We start from the raw sequence: 23,799 nt of genomic DNA, 5'->3' as shown, positions 1-23,799 counted from the left end.
AAATGAAAGATTCGGCAGGGACTCTTTAAAAAAAAAGAGTCCTGCATTTGGCTGAATCCCTTCACGGCCGATGCAAAACGGCTCCTTGTGGCGAGACTTTCTACCACTCGACCTGACTTCTCCGGAGTCGTGCCCCCCTTTTCTTCTCGATCAAGATGGTCCGGTGGGACAATTGCAGATTTCACACTTCCGCCATTGATCACACATTGGATCTTGGATCACCAAGCAAACACGCATCAGTAGCGACAGGGAAAAAAAGAAATATATCGAAAAACAAGTGTAAAAATCTGGGCAAAGCTTTATAATAATATAACATCCATTCAGCTTGTGCAGCATACCCCCCCCCCCCCACCTCCCCAACCTTATGTATGAAGTGAAAGTACACCGGGACAAGATTAGACCTCTACCTGCATTCGAATGTTTCGGGTTGCAAGGTCAGCGAGCGCATCCTTGGGAGCGAGGTCTCTTTGTCTTCAATCCCGTCAGCTGCCTTAATGAGAGCCACGTCGAATCTTGCGCTCAATAACGTCAGCGCGGCTGCCAATATTGAGCGGGCATGCAGTGAATTGTCGCGAGGGCTCCCTGCCCTCCTTCTCTTGCCTTTTTACTTTTCTTTTTTTTTTTCGTTCGCAAATTGCGGTAGAATTAGCGCTAAGTGGAAACAAAGGAGTCTTGCTCGTTTTGTCTTTCCAACCAAAAAGCCAGGGTTCAATTGTGATTCTTCTTTCAAGACAATAAATTTTTTTTACTTTGTGTCTTTTTCTTCGCCCCTTTTCTTCTTCCGAGAGAGTCAAGAATTTGCCAGCATCTGAGGCTCCCCACTAATCAAAAAAGAAAAAGTTAGCTGTAGGCCTTCCTTTTGTGAGGTTTAATTAGGATTTCAAAAAAGTGTGTCTGTCTTTTGTGCGGTTTACCTCGATGGAAGCGAGTCACTCATTCGAGCTTGAAATCGACTGTGATTTGCGGGGAGAATCGATGAGTTCTGGCGAGATCACGAAAGAGGGAGAGGGATCAAAAGGAGGAGAAAGATCGAGGGAGATCTAATGCCTCTAATTGCCTTTTACATGCATGCCAACATAAGAATCATCCATCAACCCCTAATGAGATATTTTTGTTCCAAATTTTGCACGAGAAAGCCACCATTCTCACGGCCTGCAGACTTGGAAGTAGGCTGGGGTGTACACATCTGAAGAAATTATGATTAAGAAACACAAGACATACAACTAAAACAAACAAATATGCTCTAAGAAAATTACAAAACCTACAACAAACAGAACATGGTCAAACTTCAAAACCACACTAGCAAACAAGTAATAATGATAATGATAATGATAATGATCATGATAATGATGACAACACATAGCACACGTCGCAGTTGATTTTCTAGCCAGGATTTTTTGACTTTCCCTACTCTTCCCCTTTTCTTTCATTTTTTTGAAAAATACAATTTTAAGGTTTGCGAGGCAAGATGATGTGACAATATCTTTATGTGGGTCACCTGAGTTACTAGGGTTGTTTTGGAAAATATGAGCACACCCAGTTTTCTACGTGACTGGCTTTCTGATGTCGGGGCCTCTAAGGACCAAAATGAGAGAGGAAAAAAAAGATAAAGAGATGAAAAAGGGGCAAATATAGACAATAAAGGGACAAATATGGATACAAAATTTTAGACATGATGAATCAGAAAGGCACCTCCTCTGTAACTTGACGTAAATATGTAATTCCGATCTTGTCCAACAAATGGGGAAGAAAGGAGGAAAAATTGATTGCTCCAGTTTGCTAAATGGTCCATGTGCACAGAAATAGAACATTAATGCTCATTCAAAACAAAGCAAAAAATAAAGAAAACTAAGCGTCAAGAGACAGTCACCGATAAAAGCAGTTTGGTAAAAGGGATTGACATACCAAAAATAGCTTGTTTGGTTTCTATATATTGTTTTGTTTAGGAGGGGGGATCTACAAGTCTGTCAAACATTTCTATGCTAGGCTGTTTTTCAATTTGTTTATTTCAAGAACTCACAGAACACTTTCAAAAATACATCCCACAAGAACAGTGTACAAGCAAATGCAATGCGAACATGACAAGAATAGCTCCGAGGGCGAAATCTATCATCTATTCACGTCAGACAAAAACGTATCCGACTCGCGCCGATCTCACAGGTCTCATGAGGACTACGGTACAATACATGTCAGATAGATGGCTCTTTCTGAATCTAAAACTGATACAGTTTAAAAAAGATGATAACTTTACCGTGCTTTTTATTTTTGGTGTGAATGGAGCCATACTTGGCTCATCACGTCTCATGCACTTTCCCCAGCCACTTTCAGACCTACTTCCAAGGCCACTTGACCTTCCAGACGGGAGAGGCAGCCCTGAATACTTTGCCCGAATCTTCAAAGGATGGTAGAAAATATGCCTGCCGAAAGAGATTTCCGAAAAAAGAAAAAGAAAAAGAAAAAGGCAGAAAGAAGCACTTCCTGTTCTTCTTCCCTTACATTTTTGAATTATGGATGATTGCTTTCTCTCTCTCTTTTTTTTTTTTTTTTTGAACAACCCAGCATTCCTTTGATGAAATTCTAAATGGAGCATGCAGTTGGGGAAGCTCGTGCTCGTGTGCTGTCTATCTCCAAAATATTTGCACACTCATTTCGCTGAAATTGCACAGCGAAAAAAGTAACAGACAAACAGAAGCAAAGGTTAAGTGTGGTATGAAATGAACAGCCTGGCATCCCATGGTGTTCGTTTCCGGCGACTTTAAAGAAAAAAAAAAGGAGAAAAAAACCCCTGCAAAAATACATTAAATACATTAACACCTTCTCCATTATATACGGCCTCACTGTGAATAAACTTTGTACACACAGCGTGATAGACCTGTTAGGATCGAGGGAAGAAAAACTGCTAATCCATTTGCTTGATAAAAATACCTGCCGAAAATTCCTTTCGCAAAGAAACATGTGGTAAATGCAGCCAATGCAAATGGGTCATGGTGTGGATTCTATTTCAGTTCCATTTGATTCAGTTCAATTCAATTGAGCTTGTTTTCTATCCAACAAAAGAGTAATACAAATACAAAGTATACATTAATAAATCATATGTTAATAATTTGTAAGCAATGCAGGTCATATTCTTTTTAAATAAATGAAATGCATACAATATGAATGAATGAATGAAGTGGTAACAGAAACACTGTTTAACCCACTGCATACTAATGCCTTTACTAATTCTCTTCATTTTCAAGTACACAATTAGCCTATACATGTGGAAGTTGCATTCACCAAAAGTTATATTCCACAGTAAAAATAGATAAAATTCCTTGACAAAGTACCGTGTATATTCTGCCACTTTTCTTTGCTGAAATGCATCTCAGAATGCAGTGTCATTAAAACTTCATTAATACGAAATCTACATGGAAACAAATCAAGCATGGCAAACCTACGATCAGTACATACAGCTAATGTACATATTTGTGTTTATTCTCTCTTTCTTTTCTCTTCTGACAAATCAGTGGCCCATGTGAACAAAACAAAACAAATTCTTAAGAGCTGAGGTCACTCAGAAAATGCACAAGCCCTTGTGGTTGCAATGGAGAAAAAACATGTTTGGCTGTACTTTCCTCTTAGGAAATGCAAATAAAACCAATCAATGGCAGTGACAGTAGCGCTCCGAGTCAGAGGGTAAAGGGTCACAGGTTTCTGATTGAGATGAAGTAAACGGAAACGTAGTGGGTAGGAAAGAAAATAGCATCAAATGTCTGCACCTGCATCATTCTCTAAACTTGACTGATAAATACCACAACTTGGGACTTGGATGGCAGGGAGTGAAACTAGACAGTTAGGGCTGTCGGCATGAAGTTAAACCACATGGGGGATGGGAAAGGAATAAAAACTCATCATTATCCTCCCGATTCTAGAAAATCCTTATCCACTGAATGCCTCATGGATGAATTCATCCACTGTGACTTGTAGCTTGTCATCCGAGATACAGATGGGGTCCCTGTATAATTTAAAGGCTTGATTCACTTCAAGCTAATCTTACAGCGCTGCAGCACAAAATACAATTGAATGTCCCAAGTCCTTTATACAAAATAGTAATATCAGTCAGTTCTTAGGGCAACATGAAACATAGCGTTTTAATGTACGTGACTTTCCATTCCTATGCATTATGTGCAATGCATGGAAGGAGACTACTCATAATTAAAATTCCATTGCAAGTGATGCAAATATGATTTAGTAGGACAGCGGTTACTTCAGATGTTTGACTTCTCTACATGATAGATGAACATGTAATGAGCCCAATAACCGTGCTAGATGTAATAAGTCATTCACAGCGTTAACACGTACATCAGATACAGTTCACTGCTACATGGCTACATAGCCTTAGTACAAGGATCACGCTATCAGTTTGTCTGCTACAGTCAATCAACACACAGAAGAGCATCATTTATTAATCTCTGTCAGAGTCTTGTAGAGAAAACACTCTTGCTTCTCTTTTTTTTTCACATGTGGAAAGTTGACATAAAAATAGATATCAAAATTTGCACTTGGTAGCTGATATGATCTGATGAATCTTCACCACACCAAAAGGTGAAACCATATACGATGCAATACGACCGAATATCTCTCAGCGTCCATGCAGACAGCTTCCCTACATTTATGGAGAGCAAATCGCTCCCAGTATATTTTATCCAAATGGGAGACTGGGTTTGTATCAATCTACTATCACAGCAGCTGTCTTCGCCCGCCTCCATTGTACGAGAAGACTGGGATCACTTGGTTTGTGCCTCTACCTGAATGAGAGTAATGGTGTCAATACCATCGGGCCAATCCCCTCCTGATTCGCAGTCTGCGTGACCCAAGAAAACTATTCCTTCCCCCTGCCTCATCTTCCTCCCTTGCCTCCCCCTCCCCCCTCCACCTCCTTCTTCCCTTATACCCCCCCCCCCCCAATAACCTCTTTCCTGGCATCATCACTTCTCCCTGTGAGCTCCAGATCACCAGGGTGCAACCCCAGCTCCAGTGAGTCACGGCATGTTGACATTCCATCAACTGGGAACTCATCCTTACAATGGGGGCTGAAGTTGACTGATGAACGTAAGCTAGTGCGCTCCTCCTCCTCTTCCTCCCCAACTCTATCCCCCCCCCCCAAACCATCACATCCCTTATCGAATGGTTTACATTTCTGTGAGTCTGAGTGCACTACTACACTAGGCCCAGCAATTGCATTTCCTTTTTTTCGCTCCGTATCATATTTGGCCCTCAATTATTTGCAATATCCCTATAGATACCCAGCTTTAGCAGCACGCAAGCGTGTCTAATGTGCCTTGTTTTGTTTTTGCGGCTAAGATTTGTATTTTCGGAGCAAGGAAGCTGCCGATATAACTCCGAGGGTGTCATTTCAGAAGCCTATCAATGAGTGAACCATGACTTCCTGTTGACTCCTATATGCCCTTGAAACAAAAGAGGTTACTCTTCTCATTAAAATTGTCCACATGAACAAAAAAGTGTCCTTTTTGTTATCTCTTGCCCTTAAAAAAAAAAAAATGGGATTATGCCCTCACACATTGCTTGACCAAAGCATAACAATTCTTAGCATACAAGTTTGTCATGCTTTGCTTTGAGATTTCATCACCAAAATGAATCTATATTTTATCTTTTTTTTTTCCTAACCTTGATGCTTGTTCACTGCAATATCTTTAATAATCTATCCTCAGTTGACCCCAGATATTTGGCTGCTCATATGAGCCTCTCAAATTTGCCATGTGCACTAAAATTACCCAACAAGTAATAGTTTGATAGCATCCCTCATTAGATTCACATTCCTGGTCCGTGTGAGAAGCTGTAGTGGGGATGCGTTATGAGAAAGAAGACCACCAAGAAAAATGGAGGGAGAGCGGAGGGAGCAAGGAAAATTTGGAAATATTGCACGCCTTCACAGCAAAATTTGATTACAGCCACATTCATGTCAAACATGGTTGGGGCATGCTCTCCGTGTAATAGAGATGGCACATTGGATCTCGTCATATCATGAGCGGAGAAGTTAATAACCTACCCCGCGCTTGAACGGAGGCAAGACGGGCACACGCTCGGCTAAACCGAATATTAGACACGCCACGGCGAACCAGGAACAACAAGTACACAATAAATTTCTTTACCCCCACTTCATTCAGTATTTATAATTTCGCCCATCCTGTCTATTTAATCTATTTAAGATAGATGGCACCACATTATTGTGCAATATATGCATTTCACAACTATTGTTCTGATTTACAACCTTGAAAACCACAAGAGCGTTGATAATGGCGAGTTCACCACAGAGTCAAGTTGTGCAATTGTGAAAGCTCTGCCCACATTCTCTCAATGTAACAATAAACTACAAACACACAGGCACGATGGGGGGGGGGGGGGGGGGGGGCAGAATAAAGTGAGCATCGAGCGCTGTGCGCAAAAAAATTCATTTCCTTCTGGACGTCGAAAAGAGTACTTGAACTTGCTTCTTTGCAAGAAGACAGAGTAATATATTTACTTGACCACAAATATCTCAGCGATAGGTTAAGGGAATGTGCACTGTTTATGAAAAAGATTTGTGAATTTCCACCTACATTTTCTTTTGATATTGTTATCTACTACTTTGAAATCACAGCAGACTTTCAGGTTAGAGAGGGTAGCACATGGAATTAGCCAAAAATTTAAAAGATTGTAGGCTGTAGATCGCACATCCTATAACATCATGTAACAAGCATGCAAAAAAAGTTGATGCATGAAACTTAAAAGAATGCCAGACAATCAATATCATATCCACACAAAAATGCTTCACATCCCCCTTTTTTTTTTTGGGGGGGGGGGGGATGAGTTGAATTTGCTACCGATAGTCCCACATATCTGTATTGATGATGGTAGGCCTTCAATGTACAAAACATCTAGTTAAAGCTTGTGTTTGATTTCCTTTCCTTCTGTTCCAGCAAAACAATACATGACAGATAGCAGAGTTTAGATAATCAACTACTTGGAACACAACACAGACAGCATTTTATCAGAAACTTCATATCTAAAAGACGGAAAATAGTAAGCAGTCTAATACACAAGTTGATCTATCCTCTTGTACCCCACTCCCCCTTAAAGAAATTGAAGGCAAATTACAAAAACCTGAACAAAATGATGCTATGCCCTTGAGCCTCTATTCCAAAATCATTTTACAAAAAATATTAGAAAAAGAACAAACAAGTAGAAATCTGGAAAAAACTATATTATATGGCAGAAATTACAGTAATGCAGTAAATAAATGGCCAATCTTCATGAATGCCATCTCCGTGCAGCTTAGGATGAAAACGAATGCGAGTAGTTCATTTTCCATGCAACGGAACATGGGATGCATGCGGGACTTACAAAGTACATTTATACTTCACTGGTGCTCAGCTCGAGCATGGAGCTACTATTAGTAGCTCCATGGCTCGAGCAAATATCAGTGAGTGCGTGTGTATGTGTGTGTGGGTATGTGTGTGCCCTGGTGAACATGGTGCTCAAAATAATCTGAAGGGGATACCCCGTCTTCGATTAAATGAAATGCCTACTTCACTCCCGGTTGAGGCCCACTCAAGTTGTAATAATTAAACTCAAAATCTCTTGCCAAGCATCTAGCTCTCCCCATGGGGAATTCTGCCAGAGCTAATAAATTGGGTTAGGCTCATCCTCTCTTTCAGTCAAAAGGCTACAATGCAGGAAGAGAATACGACTTATAAAACAAATATTGAACCTGTTTAAAATTTTGGTTAACTGTGTGTAGCTTACTACAAAATATGAGAGCATTTGTATTATGCATGTTGTGTGTTAACCGCATCCAAATACAGGTTTATTGGTTTTTCCATTCCAATGCACAAATTGATTTTATTTGTCATTGTTCTCACATGACCAAAAACAAAGAACAAAAACAAAAACAAAAACAAATCACTCAGCAACAAAATTCGGCATATTGGATTCATGGGACTGAAAAAAAAAAGAAGAAGAAACGACAATTTCTTTGTATGCTGTTCAAACACACAATGCAAACAAATTATTGTGAGTTCAAAAATTTTTTTAAACTGGACCGATTTTTGGCATTACGATGCATATTACAACAGTTAACCCTCATTTTTTGGTCCAAAAATAAGAATCAACAATTTTTGTATTGTATAGCAAAAATTGACTTTCAAAAACTGTGAATTTGGAGCATATGTGAAAGGGATGTGAGTGTTGTGTGATGGAAGGAAAGAGAAAGATACACAGTGTAGTTGAGAATGAGAAAGACAGGGAGAGAGATAGGGACAAAAAAGTGATTCTAATGTTACTCTTTCTTTGGCTAGCCTGTTGCGGCATAGAGGCAAAATGCTCGCATCTACTGTACCACACAAGCGGAAATGAAAAGAAAAAAGGGAGAGAAAAATCTGTTGAGTTTCTCCTCCCTGTTGACATATTTCATGATACCTGTCCACAGACAGCCCTCTGAATCACTTCTCTTTTAATGATGTGGATACTGAAAACTCTTTCTGCAAAGACTGACACCCAAGGGAAATAACACTAAACTTGAATCTGGCGGTGGGGTAGAAAAAAAAAATCTATCCCCCGTATTCTCTTTCATCCAAATCTTTTGAGTCAGAATTCTCAGGAGGGTTGAGGTATTTTTTTTTTCCGTTTGGGTCCTTTTTTTTTTTGCTGCTGACAAGACACATAAAACAAAATAGAATGAAATAAAATGGCTGCGGATGGACTGAACTTGAGTTTTGTCTTTGCTGCACAAGTTCTTTCTGATTACGGTCTGTGGGGGTGGGGAGGAGGATCGAACTTCAATTTCTGGATTTATTGCTCGTAAGTTTGCGTCTAGCCCACCTGATCGCAATGAATCAGCCCTCCCAGTTTCTTCCTTACATTTGCTGGCTGGGTGTAAATGTTTTTTTGCTTTTGTTTGGACGCTGCAGGGGAAGCGAGTACAATTCATGCATTCTCAAGTGCAATTCCGCCACTACGTGACGGGTGGGGATTAATGTCTTACAATAAACCTAATGGTACGCTTCCTTTCTGAGCTCATTTCAGACAAAGGGATACATAGCGCGACTATCAAAAGGCAATAAAGTTTGGCAATATATAAAAGATGACATGCTGGTGATACGCTTGAAAGATAGTGGTGGATCTCTCTGCAAGGGATGATAAATGTACGTTCCGCTAAGTTTCAACTCCCTTTGAGAAATTCCTACTCGGCAGCTTTATCATATCCTTTCCTTTAAAATGACAGAATAAGCCAGTTTACAGTTCCACTTTGCACATGAACAGAAAATGGTCATTGGTACAATCAGGCCTGTTTGTTTTTGTTTTGCTTTTAATTCACTGAGATAAGCACCCCTGATGTAATTATCATTCATGTCATCCTTGGTGCTCACTAGCACATCCACCAGACAGCAACCCAGTATTTAGCAACTGTTGGTAGAAAGTTTGTTTATTAATGCATGCAACACAAAACAATGAAATGAATGACTGCCTGCCTGTTCTGCGGAAGTTCATTCTTTGTTTAAACATGAATTCCATAAATTGTGGGCATGCTTATGAATCATGCTGCTTTGAAAATGAGTGAAGTGCCTGTACACCAGCTGAAAAAAAAGAAGGGTCATTTGTACCAATGTGCCCATGAGCTAACTGTGAACTGGCTTCTTTTTCAATACTGATTGAAATTCAAACCCCATCTGAGCTTTTGATCAGCTTTGTACACCTGACACATTATACACAGCTCCCAAGTAGGCCTACATCGTATTGTTGATAATGGTCTGTTCTTGCTGAGCATTCATGCTCTAGTTGTGGTATGCTTTTACATTACATGCATAATCTAAGCTCTGGATGAAACTTGGGACTGAACAATCTAAAAGATGCACTGCATGATATATTGTTCTCGGTATATACAGTATACTGAGAGTGATAACCACAGCTTGATTCTTCTAGACACACCTTGATTCTGATGGCAGTCTTTTTGATTTGTGAACTTTTATAACATCAACTTCTGGCTTCACTCGTACGAGATCAACCTCTGCAGCCTGACTGAAACGTGTGTCATGCTCAGATGATTTACACTGATGTGTTCATGGGGAGTTTCAGAGCCGCAGCTCTGCTTCATTCTGTTACCATGCCTCCTCCGCGCTGCGTTGTGCTGCGCGGGGAGTATCGGGTCACACGGGCAAGATCTCTCATCCACGCTCCCGTGCACATTTCAGAGCGGTTTTCATAATGGCGAGGCACAAAGAATTCGAGACGAGTCAGCATTTGTCTTACTACCAACACAAGCACGTGTGTACCAGGTAAAATTCCGCCGGCCCCCGTCTTGCGTGTCGGCGCCAAATTTCACCTGTGGCTCGTATCGGGTGTCGGCGGGATGTCATTACGCGTGGGTCAGGATGGCTGCGCATTCATTAATCCACTCACTCATCTCATCGCAAGATTTATGTTTCCCCAAAGTACATTACGTATGCCTCATTTTAAGCCATGAATAGCATCCATGTGAATACACACACATTCATTATCATCAGTACCACTCCGGATCTTTGAAATAATCACGGAACGAGGAAAGGTACGTTGAAAAATTCATCCAAAACGCTTTCTACACTTACACTATCCCACACATATACAAATAGACTGCACATCATAGTTCAGCAGTATCTTGATAAAGATTGTGCCAGATGACTTTCACCTCTGAATCACTTCTTCTTTTTAATGCCAACTGCAAGAACATCTTCAAACTGAAAGCTAATATAAATTAAACCAGCACAAGACTGCCATCCGGCCACTGAATTCTTCACCTCACTTCCAATGAAATGTCAAATCTCTCCCGATATAAACTCAGTATCCCAGAACATCATCACATACCTCCCTGAACTTGAAAGACTCATATAAAATCGTCACTTGAGAGATCTGGAGACATATTTCATCACTTGGGGCTGTCATCATTTCAGTCCTTCCTTATTTTGTGGCTGCTTTTCATCGAGTTGTTGCCATGTTCTCTCACTCAGTGTACAGTGTATCTACAAATGCAGTAATACTAGAAATCCCAAAGAACCAGTCACAACTGATAAGATTTGCGCCTCTACCTGAGGCCGTGCAAAAGGGTGGGGGGGGGGGAAGCACTACATTGCACAGCAAATATTCGGCAAAATATTCGTCAAAGCCGGCATGCAAAGCATCCGCGACGATCGAGTGAGAATATCTCCATGTGAGTGTGAAATTTCAGGTGCTGATCTGGTGGCAGTAAGCAACATAACCAGTCATGTGGGCATTGGGTGCCGCCGCGCTTCAACGATCTGTGCATAATGTGTGTTCTCGCATGGAGTCTAGCTATTTCTCGCTTTCATTTTTTTTTTTTTTTTTTTGGGGGGGGGGGGTTGGGCCTTTGCTTAGTCGTTATCGATAAGGAATCTCAAATGCACTAGCTCGCACCTTTCTCACGACACGGGTGTAATGGTTTCCAGAAATCACACATTTTGATCCTCGTACCTGAAGTCACGCGTAGACAATTACGCTACACATTGTCCCAGCGCTGTGCCCGCTGAGAAACTTAGCAAACGCACAAGCCAACTCTGCACGGGCAGGTGATACGGATGTACCAGGCACCAGCTAATAAGTGAATGTTGTATAATCATGAGATTTGACGCCTCCACAAACGATTATGCATTCATGTCATCGACTTTTAATGAGAGACAACTTCATGACTTTCTGCCAGTCGTAATTCCTCCGTTACAATCCATTCACACGTCCCGAGGACATGACGATAGAAAGGAAAAAATAAATACAGTCTCTTGTTACATTCTACTTGAGTCATTTGGAGCAATGTTTTGCATGAGCATCCTTGTACATATACATACATTGCGGTTGTGCTCGGACTTTGTTCAGAAGTCCAGAAAAATCGAACACCTCCACTTTAAATATGCTAAAATATGCCCTCATCCACCAGGTTGAATTCCTTTGATACAGTGCTTATCTGCGAGCGCTAGATTTAGTTTAGCAGTAGAGGTCATTGCTGTAGGATTACATGTAGGCCTACATACATGTATCACTCCTTCTTTCATAGTAGGATTACTGAAAAGGAAGCACGGAACACTGAGCTGAAATAACTAACTCTTCATGCACGCAATGTGAACCACACACATAACATGTATCAACAAGTTCTGCATCCGTATGATAAAAGTCTACAATGACCTTGGACCGACTAGGCCTCCACAATCGATGTGCATGTGAGCACTGAGGCATGCTGGATTCATCACACATTAATTCGGCTCATTTGTTCTGTTGATGGCTTTGACGCAATGACAACTGCATATATCTTCAACAAAGCCATTACATTCATCAAACATCAGCACCACACGTGATTAATTTTTTTTGAGCAATTGCTAAAGGGTTCACGCCAGAGAGGCATTCCACCACGATTCCCTTCTGAACCATCAACTATGCTTCAACAGAAACAAACACATGAACAAACACATGAACAAACAAACAAACAAACAAGCAAAACGAATCCAGCGTTATCTTACCTTCTCTGCAGCGTGCACCAGCCACAGTACGGGTCACCAACCCCGTGCGGGTCCCCTAGACACTCCTCGCACGTCGTGTAGTTACCGCATTCCTCTACGGGTACCTTGGTGATCTGTCGGTAGGATCAGATGAGAGAGAGTGAGACGGGAAAGAGGGGTAAGTGAGAATGAAAGCGAATCGCATTTGAATGAAATAAACATAGGTTCCCTCCCGCTTCTTCATTTGCCCGGGCGTAAAGGGAGAGTTCTGAGGCTTTGACGTCTGATAGGCCTCTAGCTCTCCTGGCAGAGCGCGATTAAATGGTAATGAGCGCATCCTTTCCAAAAGACTCTTGGGCCATCTCTTCCCTCTTGCTACACAAGGATGATGCTAGTATTCTCTCTGAAGCCTTTTAAAGGTGCATTACAGTCTTGAGGGTCCACCTCAAATAAAGCTACGCGACACTGTATGTTTCATGCGGCGCTATTCATAATTGCTTTAATGATAGATCGAGGCTACCAGAGGTGATCGCATCCCTTTGAAGATAGCGCCACTTTAATTGGCCAGCTATTAACATCGTACATACAAGGGCATTCCAATGCCCACGCTGAGATGTATCTACAGCACAACAACAGTCTGGGTATTACATTTCAAGTGACATTCATGCAAAATTCACTATTTGCCACTAAACTGATCACTCGAGTGAGGGGTCTTCTCTCACTCTACATGGATTAATGACTGATAAATTTTAAACGATGTGATAAGGTGAAGACCTGAACCATTCTGGGAATGTGATATAATAATATTTTGAAACTCGGTAATCATTCTTACATTCAAAGTTGCTACCATACAAAATTCACAGTCCCAAAATGTAAGTTGATTATACATAAATGAAAAATTGTTGTCCCAAGGATAATTAGCCAGAAAATGGACATCACTCTGAAGAAAACTTTACCCAACCTGATGCTGGAAGACAAACATCATCATATTTCTCACAACACACAATCATCACACACTAAAATCACATCACGCTCATGTTAATTTTTCATAGTTGAGACGAGCGTGTGTAGTCAGTCCCTTGAAGAACATTAATGCACAGTTAATCAAAACAGCATGGGCTTAACACCGGTGTCAAGGATATGAAATTGATATTCAATGCCTAATCTTCACTTTGCACACCTTTCGAATACATGGAAAGGGGCTCTTTTTCCCTCTCTGTGTCAGAAAACCCCCATATAGAAAACCCCCATATAAAACACAAATATTGTTATAACTAAGTAAAATTTGTGCGCAATCAAACCATAGCATGATCTCATGGCGAGACTACAAAACTTGCTCACTGTGGTTTTGTGATGTCATTTTGTGTAGTATATCTCACATACACTCTATGTTCTTCACATGACTTTCACTTTATTATTGTCAGTTTCCCTGGGAAGAGGTGCTTCCCACTATATCAAGAATATTATTGCCCTGAATATCTTCAAAGGCAGCAGGGGGGTGATGAATGGCCATTTCACTGAATATACTGTTTTTTTTTCTTGGGGGGGGGGGGGGGTAATCATGTTGTGTCCATAATGTAAGATGGATTTTAAACAGAAGAGATGTCATACGTACATGACCAGGCCACACAGAATAGTCAATGGATTTGCATTTTCAGATTGTCTATGACATTCAAGATGTAACTCTCTACAGCAATATACAGTTAGTTTGCATCATTCTGCATTTCCTTCAACCTGCTTTCTGAGAACAGGCATCCTTTAAATCACCTTTTACTCTGACATCACTTTAAAGGGAAGGATAGAGTGATTCAAGGAATTACTCCCACCAGATCAGATGCATGATTTCAAACATCTAAACAAATGGATATTCATCACTCAGAACAAAAACGGTAATCAGTCTGTACACTTTGCAGAGCTCTTGCGCCCTTCTGGTTCCAAACCGACATGTTTATGACACAAAACAGGCGAAAGATTCCATGCTCTATCTCTGTCATGGCTTGAAACTGCAGGAGAAAGGCAGGGTCTCTCTACGTCACTCTATCCTAGTTGATGACATGAGGGGCAGGAACCATTTCGGAAAAACAAGAGATAAGACGATCACAAGAGGCAAGCATAAAAGCTCATACATGTACCGTCGTCTGCAGATCCCTCATAAAAACTGTAGATCAGCTGCATCAATCACTGATAGGAAATGGCTGTGGCATAAAGACAATTCATCTTCCACGTTTTTACCTTTAATGAGACCACCCAACAGCTTACCACATAATCCACACTCCTACATCCAATGACGGAAACCTAAACTGGCGTAATTATCAACATTTCATCGCAGGCCCAATAAGGCACAATTGGCAAAGAAGAAGAAGAAGAAAACCCACTGTTTTTGTGAGAGCAATGCCAAAACAGAAACTTCCATTGTCGGGATCGAGGGGCTCAAAACTTGGATTAGGGAGGCTGTTGCAATCGATGTTGGCTTTCAACTTGGCTGTTTATTCGACCGTGGCTGCGGTCATACCTCAATAGAATTTTTGCCAAAGCTTGAATTTTAACAACCAAATTATTGCAATTTTAAGATGGAAATCCCAATTGTCATCATGCTCCAGAGACACAAAACAAGAGGGGGGAAAAAGGAGGCAGGCTGGCACCACAGACAGAGGGAGAGGAACGTGGCGAGGAGGAGGAGGAGAGGGGATAGAAAAGAGGAAGTGAGATAGAAAAGAGGAAGGGAATAAAAATCAAACGAGATGATGGAAAAGAGGAGGATATGAAAAAAGACGAATGAAGAGATGGAAAAGAGAAAGAGGAGTAATACAATAAAGAGGGGATGGAAAGTGGAATAGGATACAGAAATAAAAAGACAGGATAAAAAGAAACAAGAGATGGAAAAGGGAAGGAAGGAATTTTAAAAAGAAAGATGAGATTTGAATGAGACAGACAGAATAAAATATAAGGAAAAGGAATAGAATAGAGGAAGAGGAGAAAAAAGATGAAGAGGGGATGAAAAAGAGGAATAGGATATGTAAAGAAAAAGAAAAGATGGAAAGAAGGAAGAAGGGATGAAAACAAAATTACATAACAGAATAAAATGAAAACTAGAGAGAAGAGTGAGCCTATGAGAGAGAAATACGGGGGGGGGGGGGGGGGGTGTTGACAGCAGGGATGAGAGATGAGGGAAAGTGATGAGGGAAAAGATGTAGAGGACACAAAGCAGAGAATAGAGGAGGAAGTGGGAGATGAGATATAAAGATGAGCATGAGAGACAAAAGAAAGGACTAATGAAAACACAGAACAAAGAATTAGAGAGGACGGCACTGAAAAGTCATAATAACAAGAGGGACAGGACAGGACGGACAAAGGAAAGAAACAAGAAAAGGGTGAACAGATTGATTTGAGAGAACACGGAAAGGAGGAAGAAGAAGTGAAAAGGGTGAAGGGAGGAAATGAAAGCTCGGTAAAGCAAAATTTGAAAATTGGAGAAAACTTTCTCTTTCTGAGGACAATAAGAATGTTTCACTACCAGTCTTCTGGTTTTGAAGGCAATGATCATCAACATTTCCTTCCATTTGGAATGTGACATGATTGTTCTTCACAAAACTTAAACAACTTTATTCCGGGATCTATTTTCTCTGTCCCATTATCTACTTATGCAAAAAATATAACCCCCCCCCCCCCACCAGCCCACTGCCATATTTCAGCTCAACAGAACAGACGTGAAGGGATGCCACATCGAGTGAGTCATACATACTGCAGTGACTTCTAAGAAGCTCACTGCTCTCGTCTCCTCCCAATACCACAGTCCTCCGGACTCACTCTTGTCACCACGACAACCAAGGGTGGGGGGCTTCTACTGGTCCTTTTACACCGCACAGAGTCAGATAACGCAGGCAGTGGTAAAATTGTATCAAACTTCTCTTGCGACCACACAAGACAGTCAGTCGGTGAGTTTGGTCACTTTGGTGTGAAAATAATGACGTAGAGCAACCACTCTTACAGAGAAGCGGGATGACTAATGATCGAGAGAAAATGTTGCCATCAGCACGATGACCGTTGATGGAAAAATGGAAGATCTTTGCTGTTTACGAAAATCACCTCTTCCAGATGCAATGAAAACCAAAACAAACTTTGCAATAAAGCAAGTTGATATCATTTCAAAATGATGTAGGAAGGCTCTTCGATGTTGATCCATCACCTACAGATATCTGGTTGTTTCCCATATAACATTAACGGGAGATTCGAAATGTGAACAAACAGGGTTGGAGACCAAACATGGAAGAGTTAACCCCATCTGTGACACAAATGCACCCCTAAATCTAATTTAAGAAAACAGGCTAATGGCTCTCCAGAGCTGCAGAATATACCTTTGATAATTGCATTTCTACTAATGTTGTGATTTCTAGCACTTTCAAGTCAATTCGATTTAATCACAGTTTATTTCCATTCAACTACAGAATTAAGACATACTACAAAAGCATACATTTCACAAATCACATTGCTTTAACAATTTGTAGGCCTATAAATGTATTAGGAACAATGTGATCAGGAAGTATACTACAAAATATAATTATGCACAAATGAATTGAATAACGAATAATACTGACCATGAATACTTTACAGGGTTGACATAACAGAAGTACAGAATTCATTAAGTTCTCATCCCTGACACAATTGCTGTGCCTTCAAAAATGTCATCCTACTGAAATTATCTAGAGCATGTCTTCATGAAAGAGTATGAGATTTCATAAACAGCACAGACCAGAACGTCTTGAGAAGGATGTCGCCCTTTTAGATGGATGGTGGATAGGCTACGAGAAATTGACAAGGCCATCGTGCCTGCAATATGTAACCTATACACATAAGCACAGATGGAGAGAGAGAGAGAAAGAGAGAGAGGGAGATATATATAAAGACAAGGGAGGGGTATATATATATATATATATATATATATATATATATACATATATATGAAATATTACATAATTACTAAGAAAAAAAAAAGAGAGAGTGGAGGATATATAGATAGGAGGGAGGGGAGAGAGGGGGAGATATAAAATACATAGTTACTTAGGGAGAGAGAGACACACACACAGAGAGGAGAGAGATTGGGGAGAGAGGAGAGAGAGGGAGAGTATATAAATGACAAATGAGATATGCACAAGTTTATATTCCACTCATTTATATATGACCATTAGAAGGCTTCCTGTACGCAAACGACCTCCCACTGTCCTTCACTATCTGAGGCCCCCCAAAAGAGACCGGTCTTTGGATGAGATGAGCAGAGGGTGTCTGCTCATCCAAACTGTCGGGACTGATTGGTAGCTGCCGCTGGTAATTAAAGCGAGTGGGGGGAGAATATCTTGATTTACAGCCACCAATTGTTGTCAGGAAGGCAGAAGGTGAGAGTGCCTCCTCACTTGTTCTCCAAGGGCCAAGTCAGCTATGAAGATGAGCATCTGAATCTATCTCGTTGTTGTTGTTGTTGCTTTTTTTTTTAAGCGAGCATTCTAATGGCCTTGATTTATGCACTTGCTTTTGTGTGGTGGCAACAGAATTGAATCAACAACAGAATTGTATCCTTCACCACATACACTGTAGTACATTGGATTAGAAATGTCAAATCTGCATAATTTCCTTGCATCCTTTATACATCTCTGCAAAGGACACACAGAGAAACTCAAACGAACTGCTGATGTACAGAATATATTATCAAATTTTTTGCTTATTCAAGCAAGGGCATAATACTTCATCAAACAATTACTACCAAGCACAAAAATATGATCTTTGTTTCAACACCATACAAAAAAAAAAAAATAGCTATCGCCCGCCACTGCCACGAGGGAGCAAAACAATTTAATCTATATCTACTCACATCAGCATTTGGTCAGAAGTTTCCAGAGCTCTCATATTTCCATTTCGAGCCATTTGTAATGCCATATGCCCATGTTTACTTTACAGTCCAAAGATTTGTGTAAATCTGGACACCGAGCAAAAGCAAATGGTGATAGAATGGATGAATTATGACAGGGGAAAAAGACAAACGTGCTTTCTGAAAGATGATATGCTCACAAAGAAACACTGAGATCTGTAGGTGAGAATGAAACAGTATGCCAACTCAAATACTCTTCACCTTTTTCATTTCTCTTTTTTTTTCTTTTCTGTTTTCCATGCTGATTGGCAAGAAAAGAGATATTGCCGAAGGGACAGAACAGCATGAGTGACAGGATAATATTCTCAGGTGGAGAAAAATCGATACGACGCAGCAATGTATCCCTGAATGAAAAACAAAATATAAAATTACAGCCTGCAGCTGAAAACTCCAAGAAACGGACCTCTTTCTTGCCTCCTCCTCTCTCTCTCTTTTTCCAGCTCGATCACAATTTTTTCTTTTTTGTCTCTCATTCTGTGGTCATAAAGTTATCCTCTCCGATTTGGTTCTTTCCAATCACATCCTCGTAATATCCCTTGCTCTCTCTCTCTCTCTCAAAAAAAAGTTTACACAGGAAACTTTCTCAAACTACCCCCCTCCCTTTACCTTGAAATTGACTCTAGCAAAGTTTCAAAGTTTCAACCCTTCAAAAACTCATGCAGTGACTTTCATTTTCAAGGCTGAGGAAGAAATGGTTTATGTGTGTGGGTGGTGGGGAGGGGAGGTGGGGGGGGGGGGGTTAAAGCAGAGTTTTCGCCCCTTTTATTGACTTGATTCCATGTGTTATGATGGAGTCAGCTCTGTTGAATCACTGTATCACTGAGAGGAGGCGGATACAGAGATAATGGAATTTATCTTGCCCGTCGCTGGAAATGAAAAGGAAGAGGAAATGAAATCGCAGAGGTGCAATGAAAAACGCGGCATTGAAACACAAGGAGGCAGAAATTGAAGAGCGAAGTACAAGGGCGGAGAAAGATAGGGTGACACGACCACGCGGAGAGGAGCGTAACGCTGGATAGCGTCGGAGAGGAAGTTGGCTGAGGCACGACGAGGAGGGGCTGGCAAAAGAAAATGTTTTCGCGCGAGGAGAAATGCGATCTTTGACGTCTGCATTCGATGGGCGGGGAAGTTTTGTCTTTCTCGGGGAAATTTACTTTTGTGCGCGTGTCGCCGGCTCTTTTTATTGTGCTTCCGAACGTTTACCCACTCGTTGAGTTGACATGGACCGGGAACGCATCAGTCTCACTCATATTCCATGGTCGAGAGGAGAAGTTTATGAAGTACACGAATCATCCGTGTAATTTGATCTAGCGTGATATTCCTTGCTTCTTTGCTTCATTTCCTTCTTTCTTTCCTTTTTTTTTTCCAATCCTGCGCAACTGCAAGGCCACCAGAAGCTTAATTTTCTTCAAGGCTTGTCCCCAAATAAATTTGCAAGAACCCAACGAAGGGCATGCAAAGAGTGGTATCATATCTGCACTCGCTGAGAATCATCTGTGATTTGGAGGCAAAGTGCAGTTCGTACAAACTCTAACTGTCAAGAACAAGGAAGCAAATTCTGCTTCTTCTTTTGTGTCAGACTGTCATCAAAGAACTAAAACACCAAGTCAGATCGAGGTGATTTTAAGAAGGGAAAGTGCTGGATGACTCAAGACCCATGAAAAACATGATCTTTCAGTTTTTGTCGTTATCAAACAGCACATACAATTTTGGCAGCAGTACTTACATCAACAGTTTTAGTGGGTCATAACTGGCCGCAAGTGTTTGTAATTCGTTTCTACTTTGTCAGTCAAAACGACACTGTAAATGTGGGCAATTGTACAGCTCACTGCTTGTTTACATCATGTCCAAAATAATTATAGCCGCCCATCAAAAGAAATTGAGTCGTATTACTGAGCCACACCGGGCCTTTAACTGTTACGATGGACCACTTCAATTTTTCATATGTGACATTTTGCAAGTGTGCAGACATGAACACATTTACTTTTAAATGGAATAGATAATCGTCCGTAACGACTGTCTTCGATCGCTCGAGTGTCCTAACGGAGTAGTCTCATCTGTAACAGGAAATATGTTGACTATGTATAATGGACATACTATATATTCATATGTACTTAGAAGATAAGTTATTTTCTCCTGTTATTTGTTTTCTGCTTCTAATTGACAGCAAACCGTTCAACCTCACATAATACCATAATTTCTAATGGCATAAAAAGGGGGAACAGATCTTCAGTGATGGTGGTTGTGTATTATCCTAATGGCAGTTTTGTTATTTTTTTTCCACAAAAGAAACTGCTCAGGCAATTAGAAGCACCTGAGCTCCATCTCCACACTAATTATTCATGGTGAGATCTAGCATGATGCCCTCCATGTCAGGTGAGAGTTTCTTTTTCCTCCTAATGGCATTAGATCGAGAGGTAAATATGAATTTCCGTCCCCTAATTCCACGTTTACAACCAGTGAAATACTCTTGACATGGCAATTTGCAGTGCCCAAAGAAAGAAAGAAAAAAAGATTATGGTCGGGGGGGGGGGGGGTGGGGAAGTGCAATTGGCAAGTCTGAATATGAAAAACCTACAGTTAAGAACTTTGGTGCAGAGCGCTAATAGTTAGAGACAATTAACATCCACTGTTGTAGGGGGAAAACAAATGATGGACAGAACAAGAAAAAATGAATGGAAGAGAAAGAGATGGAGACAGAGACAGAAAGAGACAGAACAAAGGTAATGAATATTGTAAAACACAATACTTTTGTGGCATGAAATTTTTGCAAATGGGAGCCAACGGCCTTATTCTCAGCATGAAATTTTCGAGAGTTGCCTCTAACGCTCAATGCATATAGTCAGGGCTCGACACTAACGGTGGCCCGAGGCCACCAAAAACGCACGTCGGGCCCCCAAAATTTCAGAAATGAAGAATTTGGTGGCTTCATCGGGCCACCAAAAAAGATTGGATGTTTGCCTTTGGGCCACCAAAAATAAAAGTTAGTGTGGAGCCCTGATATAGTGTATACAAGATCTTTAGCGTGCATTTTAATTTCGCGAAACTCGGCTCTCACAAACATTCATCGTTTTACAGAAACGGAATAGAAACGAAAGAAATACATACAGTGCTAGTGACATACCAGATAATGTGCGATGATCTAGCACAAGTTTGTTACCATGTCCAAATGATGTTTGCGTACATTGGGACTCCTGCAGCCCATGGATAGAGCATTAAACCCTAAGATATCATGTGATTCTATTCATCAACTAATCTTTTAAAAATTGCTAGCTTTTGAGTGCCTCTACAAAGGGCTAAACTATTAGCTAATCATTGAAGACTGGAACTTTGAGCAAATCTTTAAGTTTACAAACATCATGTCAACATAACTATCGTGAGAGACAAGACTTTGCTAAAGTAGAACCGCCCCATGGGGAAAGGGGGGGGGGGTGAGGGAGAAGAATCTCCGCACATGTCATATCCATCAGCCGATAAGGGCTCCTGCCACAGTTATCCTTGCTCCATTCTGAACGCCCCTGAACACCACTGTGAAGAGTCAAATGTTCTTGAAGATATCAGCAGAGAGGTGGCCAGAGTTCGCATTTTGTAGCTGCTCCCTCCTGCAGTTGCGTGCCTGAATGTTGCGTGCCATCCGGCATTGCCAAGGACATCGTTTTCGTTTGTTGGCAATTGCCGGAGATGATCACACTCACAGCGCCTCAACGAGAGGGGAAAAGGGGATGGGGGGGGGGGGGGGGGAGGAGGAGACCAGAGGAAGATTCTTTGCCTCCTTCTAGTTTCATGACAATAGCAACATACTCATGGAGGATACTCCCTCCCCCCCATCACTTCCCATGCCATCCCATCACGCCCTCTTCATTCATGGTCGTGCAGAGTTTGCGTTTGCGTTTGCGTTTGGATACGCTAGACATCGATTCCCTTGCACAGTGTTGTCCTTGAATGATGCTAGCATGAAAACGGAGCTCCTTTGAGTCAGAATTCATTGAGCCGAGTTCAAGGTCTGGCAGGCTTTCATTGAGATGATGGCGAAAAAAGTGAGCAAGATAGGGGGGGGGGGGAGGAGAGCCCTAAGATTCAGATACATTGATAAAAGGGGCCAATGGGAGAGAAGGGGGGAAGGAGATGTCGGATAATCTCCCTCCCCCCCCCCCCCAATGGAGGAGTGAGTATCTAAAAGGGGCGCACTTCATTGGGGGGAAAATCGATACCCTTCCTCACGATGTGACAGCCACTTTAGAACAGCAGAACATAATGGTTGGTGCTTTCGAGAATTTTCTCGCCACACAATATCGTCTGCGCACTGCTGCTGGAATGTGTCAAGGGCACAGAATTTAGCTGAAAGAGAACATTTTATTGTACAGAAAGCCATGGAATGACCGTCTCCCCGACTGAAAACCCACTCAATATTCAAACTTGCTTGAACAAACAGAGCCATTACAAACAAGACAACTGTATAAGTTCCATTGAAATGAGACTTGAGACTAGACGGTACGATATTGTAAAGTTTTATAAGATTTCATGCAAATAAGCTGATTATGTCATTACCTGAACATCAATTAATAGTCCATACTGGAGACAAGAATTATCATAAGAATAACAAAAATGCTGTTTTTAGTCAGTATAATGTATTGCCTACAATGCCCTCCCCCTGGGAATGACCAGTGCTTAGATATGACATTAGAATAATATGGTGAGAAGGATACACTGATTAATCTTGAAATAATTTTTCCACTAAAGAACAAGCTCTAGAGCTTCTTGTGCTTCGGTCAGTTGGAGATGGGTAAGGCAATGTCATTATCACCTCATCTCATTTGCATAGATGCATTTTGGAACTAATATTGTCTCTGGTTGGAAGAAATGTGAAACTGGAGAATTCAATAGCTTTCTTATTTTATGTCCATTTTTAACAAAACCTTGGCTGTTTGATGTGCTTTTGCTCTATTCTTTCAAGTCATGTTGAACACAGGTACCATTTATATCTACAACACCTCATTCTATTAGCAATTCAAGAAGATGATTATCAGAATTACATGACATCACACTTTATGACAAGAGATTTATAGGTATTTTCACCCTCTCTCTTGCACCACACCTCAGCTCTGTTGTTTCCTGCAGGACAGAGAAAAATAACAGGCTTTCTTTCAAATTCAAAAGAAATTCACATAATTTCTCTTTTCTTTCTGAGAACAAAAATGTGTAAAGGGTATAACATCAAATGGGTGTGACAGGTAGAAATAGCTCTTTGGTAGTGCACATAGCATACAACACTCTAGGAGTTATTGATATTAGAATTATTGTAGATTTCTTCGTTATTCATCATTTTTCTTCTTAAATTTTTGCTGCTCTATCGCTCATTCATTC

At 40.9% G+C, this 23,799-nt stretch overlaps 1 protein-coding gene across 1 annotated transcript in view; it reads right to left on the bottom strand.

The window, feature by feature from the left end:
- Positions 1–23,799, bottom strand: part of LOC140238282 (plexin-A4-like) — a 172,043-nt gene that overhangs the window by 100,100 nt on the left and 48,144 nt on the right. The window contains exon 4 of the mRNA XM_072318221.1: positions 12,537–12,649. Coding sequence (XP_072174322.1) covers positions 12,537–12,649 — 113 coding nt within the window. The remainder of the gene's footprint in view (positions 1–12,536; positions 12,650–23,799) is intronic.

The sequence above is a fragment of the Diadema setosum genome, chromosome 2 (genome assembly GCF_964275005.1).
Source record: "Diadema setosum chromosome 2, eeDiaSeto1, whole genome shotgun sequence".
NCBI lineage: Eukaryota > Metazoa > Echinodermata > Echinoidea > Diadematoida > Diadematidae > Diadema > Diadema setosum.
This window is presented reverse-complemented; position numbering and strand designations above follow the sequence as displayed.